General features: G+C 54.2%; 1 protein-coding gene across 1 annotated transcript in view; it reads right to left on the bottom strand.

Annotated features, from left to right (window-relative positions):
• Positions 1 to 5,819, bottom strand: part of GRK1 (G protein-coupled receptor kinase 1) — a 19,560-nt gene extending 13,741 nt beyond the window's left edge. The window contains exons 1-2 of the mRNA XM_005877683.2: positions 4,535 to 5,819; positions 2,572 to 2,699 (exon numbers count right to left, since the gene is read on the bottom strand). Coding sequence (XP_005877745.1) covers positions 2,572 to 2,699; positions 4,535 to 5,233 — 827 coding nt within the window. The 5' untranslated portion in view covers positions 5,234 to 5,819. The remainder of the gene's footprint in view (positions 1 to 2,571; positions 2,700 to 4,534) is intronic.
• Between the last annotated feature and the right edge of the window lie 6 nt (positions 5,820 to 5,825).

Here is a 5,825-nt window from a genome sequence, read left to right as displayed (position 1 = left end):
TGAGCAGCCTGAGTTACCCAAATATAAGCAGTCAATACAGAGTCATGTTAGTGTGTCGGCTATTTCACCCAACCTGGACATGCAGACTCCTGGCTGGGCCTGCAGCAGGACCCCTCCCAACCTCAATCCCCTATAACTGTCCTTTCTCATGTTTCCCACTGTCATGCTTTACACAGGGGCAAAACATAACAAATAAAAGAAAATAAATTATTTAAACTAGATAGCAACCTGGGAGAATAAAGGCAGACCAAGAAACATTAAAAAAAATAAAATAAAGAAACCCTCAAATCAGCCTGAGAATGAGACAGCTGGAATCTTATATAATAAAAGGCTAATATGCAAATCGACCATACGGCGGAAGGACCGGTCGCTATGACACGCACTGACCATCATGGGGCAGATGCTCAATGTAGGAGCTGCACCCTGGTGGTCGGTGTGCTCCCACAGGGGGAGTGCCACTCAGCCAGAAGCCCTGAGCTGGGCTTACAGGTACAGCAGACATCCCCCGAGCGCTCCCGGACTGTGAGAGGGCACAGGTCGGGCTGAGGGACCCCCCAAGTGCACGAATTTCATGCACTGGGCCTCTAGTAATAACATAAATGGCTTTTATATTACATTTATAGTGTAATATAGTACAGTGTAATGTAGTATAACATAGTATAGTGTGGTCTAATATAGTATAGTGCAGCATAGTATAATATTTTAGTATAGTATAATGTAGTGTACTGCAGTGTAGTTTAGCTTAATGTATTGTATAATCTATAATAATAAAAGTATAATATGCTAATTAGACCGGATGGTCAAACAAACTTCTGGACGAAGTCGGGGTTGTGAGGGCCAAGGCAGTCACCATGGCTGCAAGGGCCAAGACCATTGCATGAATTTCGTGCATTGGGCCTCTAGTATACAGTATAATATAGTGTATAATATAATGTATATAAAATATAATTTACTATAGCATGATTTACTATAGTGTATTTTAGTATAGTATAGTGCAGTATTAGAGTATCTACACTACTAAAAGAGAAACATGCAAATTGGTGTCACTCCACTACACCCACCAGCCAATCAAATTAACCCAACAAAGATGGCGGTTAATTTGCATACGCAGGCTCGGAGCGAAGACTGAAGACAACATAGAAGGAAGCCAAGTGCTGCAGAAGGGAGTGAAGCTGCGGAGAAGCAAGCAGGGCGGCGGAGGTGGGAGGGAAGCAAGTGGGGTGGCAGAAGTGGGAGGGAAGCCCCCCTCAGCGGGTTTCGCTCCCTTTTCTGCTTAGCTCTGGCTGCAGGAAGCCCTATTCTTGCAGGAATCTTCCTGCAACGGGCCTCTAGTCTATATATATAAAAGCCTAAGCGACCTTTATGATGGAACAACCAGAATGACTGGAACAACCGGTCGCTATGATGCTCACTGACCACCACGGGGCAGACGCTCAATGAAGGAGCTGCCCCCAGCCCGCAGGCCCCGGCCCCGATCACCAACCGGCAGGCCCTGATTGGCCTGCCACCTGCTCCCCTTCTAAGTTACAGGAGTTACTTAGTCAAGGACTCAGACCCCTCATCAGGAAAATGGGGCCAGCAAACTTACTTGGCAGAGTTCAGGGGAGATGAAACTAGATGGGACAATGCAAATAACAGCAACAGCCATGTCCCCCCCTTGTGTGTAAACAACTGTGACCCTCTTCTTAGTGCCTCACATGCATTAGCCTCCTCTCCACAGCCTTTGAACACCGGTATCACTGTTATACGCATTTCACAGACCAGCCCACTGAAGCAAGAGCTGTTGGGTTGCCCAGCTATCAAGTGGGTCTTTTCCCCTCTGAGAGCCAGTGACCTGATTTCCCCTGGGAGCCCAGAACCGGGCCCTCGGATTCCTGGCAAATCAGGCATGGTGTATTGCTGCCACCCGGTTCTCTCTGCCGATGACAAGCAAAGCCATCGTTCCAAAGTTGGCCACATCATGTTTTCAGCTCTGCCACCATCCCCCAGAGTGGGTCATTGATGAAGTTCATCTTCATTTACCATCCTTTTTCATACAGGGCCCTCAACTCCCATGAGGTCCTCACTACCCCTTTACTCACCCACCCAACTAGCACTCAGCCCACAGTTCCACGTGCTGCCCACCCTACTAACCACCCCCATCCACACAAACCGGAGGACTAGAGAGCCACAGCCCCACCCTCATGAGGTTCCTGCATTTCACATGGGACTGAGGACACATCATTTTGAGACCCCTTTACTCACCCACCCAACTAGCACTCAGCCCACAGTTCCACGTGCTGCCCACCCTACTAACCACCCCCCATCCACACAAACCGGAGGACTAGAGAGCCACAGCCCCACCCTCATGAGGTTCCTGCATTTCACATGGGACTGAGGACACATCATTTTGAGTATCAGCAACCGGAACACAGAGGGGAGTGGAATTGGATGGGGCTTTTCCTCAGATGTCACCCTTGTCTTTGCATGTGAGAAGCAGCCCCATTGGCCCCAGAAGTCCCCTCCCTAAGCTGAGCCGCTCCAGCCCTCCCAGTCCCCAGCTCCCACACGGAAGAGAGGAACCCCACTTACCTTAAGTCGCCTCCATTCATGATGGTCATCACCAGGCAGAGGTCAGTTTTGGTTTCAAATGCATAGGCCAGAGAGACTATAAACCTGCTGTGTACTTTCGCCAGAATCTTCTTCTCTACCATAGCACCCTGAAAAGCAAGATGTCAAAAAAACACCCCAGGTTAGGCGGGGAAGTGACATTGCCATAAAAGACCAAGTTCCACAAACCAGAAAGCATTCCGACAATAGACACAGAGTTGCAGATACATTTTTAAAGTGGTTTGCACAAAGCAATTGCAAATAAGTAAATTTGGACATGCAAATTAGTCACACATAGAGGACTTTCCTGGAGCCTCCAGCAAGGGGCACTCCTGCCAACCCATCTTAAAGGTAACAGGTGAGGGTTCCAGCTCGGCCCCTGGCTGCCTGTTCGTTGCTGACTTTGCTTCTTGTTCTTTCTTTCCTCTTTTTTTTTTTTTAGTATATATATACTTTTTTATTTCAGAGAGGAAAGAAGTGGGGGAGAGAGATAGAAACATCAATAATGAGAGAGAATCATTGATCGCTGCCTCCTGCATGCCCCCAACTGGGGACTGAGCCTGCAACCCAGGCATGTGCCCTGACCGGGAATCGAACCATGACCTCCTGGTTCATAGGTTGGCGCTCAAGCACTGAGCCACGCCGGCCGGGCCCCGTCCTTTCTTACATCTAACCAATTGTCCTGCCAAACTCTCAGCCCCTTTCCTCCTGACCAGACCTCTGGACAGTGGACAGCTGAGGTCCCCAGCCATCCTGCACCTCTGTTCATTTTCTGCCTTTACTTTAAAACCTCGTGGTGTCCACTGAACATGTGTTTTAAAGTTGTGTTTGGATAAGAAAAGCGGAATTCCTTTCTGAAGGGGGAGGTCTTGGTGTTGGGAGAGGCCCTTTCTGTCCACACGGCATGAGAAGACCTTGGGTTTATTTTACTTCGTGTTACGTTCAAGGAGCGTCCTGAACTCAGGAGAGAAGAGCCTGTGGCACTCTAACTGCTGGATCAAAATTACAGGCAGACAACCAAGAGGGAGGGACAACAGCTTCCCCCACAGAGTCCCACCATCCAGGAACCCTGGGAGGGGTGCTCTGTGGAGGCTGCAGTGCACCCCGAGAAGCGGAGTTTGCCCCCCCCCCGCACTGTGCAGCGGGAAAGGGACAACAAACCATGCAGGACAGAGTGTGGGGCTGAGAGATGAGCTCCTAAGACCTAAGCCGCTTTCGCTGATCCTGCCCAAATGGGGTCTGACTCCAGCTCCAGAGAGCGGACCCCACTCAGAGCAACCTGCCTGGGCCTCCCCTCACTCCCCGTCCCTGGGAAACTGCCCTCGGGGAGCAGCCTGCACCCAGCATCACAGACAGGCTCGGCCCTCACGTAAAAGACAACACCCACCCTGGCTCGATTCCCCATGCATGCATGCTCCATCACAGCAAAAGCCAGGGTTTGGGAACGTTCCAGAAAGTCCGAGTAAAGACTCGAGAACAATCCCAGCCTCCCCAACACTGCTGCTGCGCTTGGTGGTGCTGCTGAAAACCGAGGGCAACAGGATGTGGAGCGTCACCCACAACAACAGATGCAAAGGCCGCTCACTAAGAAGGGACGTCAGCAACCCGCTTGTGTGCAGAGCGTGAGGCTGCTAGTTAAGAGCAGCTGGACAAACTGTGCCATGGGCCGGAGGACCGCAGGGGCCACACGCCGCCTCCTTCTGCCACTCCCCTCCGGGCCAGGCGCACAGCTGCTGGCACGGCACAGATGGGGCTGGCTCAGGTCAAGGAGACGCAGGTGAACTAGAAACCAGCCGACGGTGGCACGACGGGCAGGGCTCGGTGTCCCAACAGTAAGGTGAGCCAGCCACCTGAGCACCCGAGGGCCCTCCCAGCCCAGGGACCCCACCCACCCACCTGCTAGACCTAAGAGGTGCCCTCCACCATGCATGGCCGTGCTGCCCACCTGGTACCCCTTCCTTTTCTTCAGCCTCTTCTTGTTCAGCTTTTTACACGCGTACATCTTGCCAGTCGCCTTCATCTGGCAGGCCGACACCTCCCCAAAGCCCCCTTTCCCCAGCACCCGAAAGTCCAGGAACCAGTCCTCGCCTGTGGGCTGCGCCTCCAGCCACTTCCACTGCAGGAACCTCTGGAAGTACAGGCTGCCTAGGAACTCCTGGAACGGGGCCTGGCTCAGGTGGGCCAGGGTGGCCTGCAGCAGGGGCTGGAAGAGCCCGTCCCTGCTCGCCGCCGGCCCCTCCCGGGCCTTCGCCGCCGTCCCTTCGTCCAGGAAGTCGCAGAAGAGCTTGGCCTGGGGGTCCAGGTACTCAGCCAGGATGGCCCGGGCCTTCTGCGGCCGCAGGTCATCATCGGCCGTGTCGTAATCCTCAATGTCCTTCCAGAGCTCTAGGGCCGGCACGTGCCTCTCGTCGGCCTTCAGGAACTGCTGGAAAAGCCGCTTGCCGATGGGCTGCTCTGAGCACAGGCTCTGGAACTCCAGGTCCAGGCTGTCCCCGAGGGCCTGGCACTTGGAGAGCGGGGGCAGCTTGAGCTTGGCCCGGTACTTCTTGTCCCGGGAGGGCGGCGCGCAGCTCCCATCGAAGCTGCCCCGAGCGGCGATGAAGGCAGAGTTGGCCACCACCGTCTCCAAGGACCCGAAGTCCATCCTGGCGCCCGCCTCCTGCCACTCAGGCACCGGGAGCCATGAGCTAGGCCTCGGGTCGATGTCCAGAGTGGGCCTGACCCGCTGCCCTTGGCCTGTGCCTGGTCCCAGCTGCAGGGACAGGAGGTGTCCCGGTACAGGGATGACTGGGGGCCACACCAGGAGCCCCCGGGGAGCCCAGCTGACCCAGCTCAGGCTAAATCCCAGCCCGGGGTTATGGAGGATGCTCTTGGGGTGGGGCGGCAAGCAGGTGCCAGAAAAAGACAATCCCCTAAGCCGCTCCCGGAAAGATTAGGTGGCCGGCCTGCCGGGCTCCTTCCGCAGAAACCAGCTGTCTTGACAAAGCCCAGGACACGGGGGAGCACCTCGCTGAAGCCCCAGAGATTCCGTCTTTCTAAGCCGCCCCGCCAGCCCTCTGGCCTCAGCAGCCAGCAGACCGCCCCTTTGTTTCCTTGCAGAGACAGGAGGCCGAACTCAAGGGAGAGGGGCCCCAGGAGAAACCTCAATGGATGAGGATGCCTGGTTTCTTTCCCTGGCGGATTTTACTTTTATCTTAAAGAAAAATAGCCAGGGAGAAGAAAACCTGCTGAAGTGG

The sequence above is a fragment of the Myotis brandtii genome, unplaced genomic scaffold, assembly GCF_000412655.1.
Source record: "Myotis brandtii unplaced genomic scaffold, ASM41265v1 scaffold528, whole genome shotgun sequence".
Lineage (NCBI taxonomy): Eukaryota > Metazoa > Chordata > Mammalia > Chiroptera > Vespertilionidae > Myotis > Myotis brandtii.
This window is presented reverse-complemented; position numbering and strand designations above follow the sequence as displayed.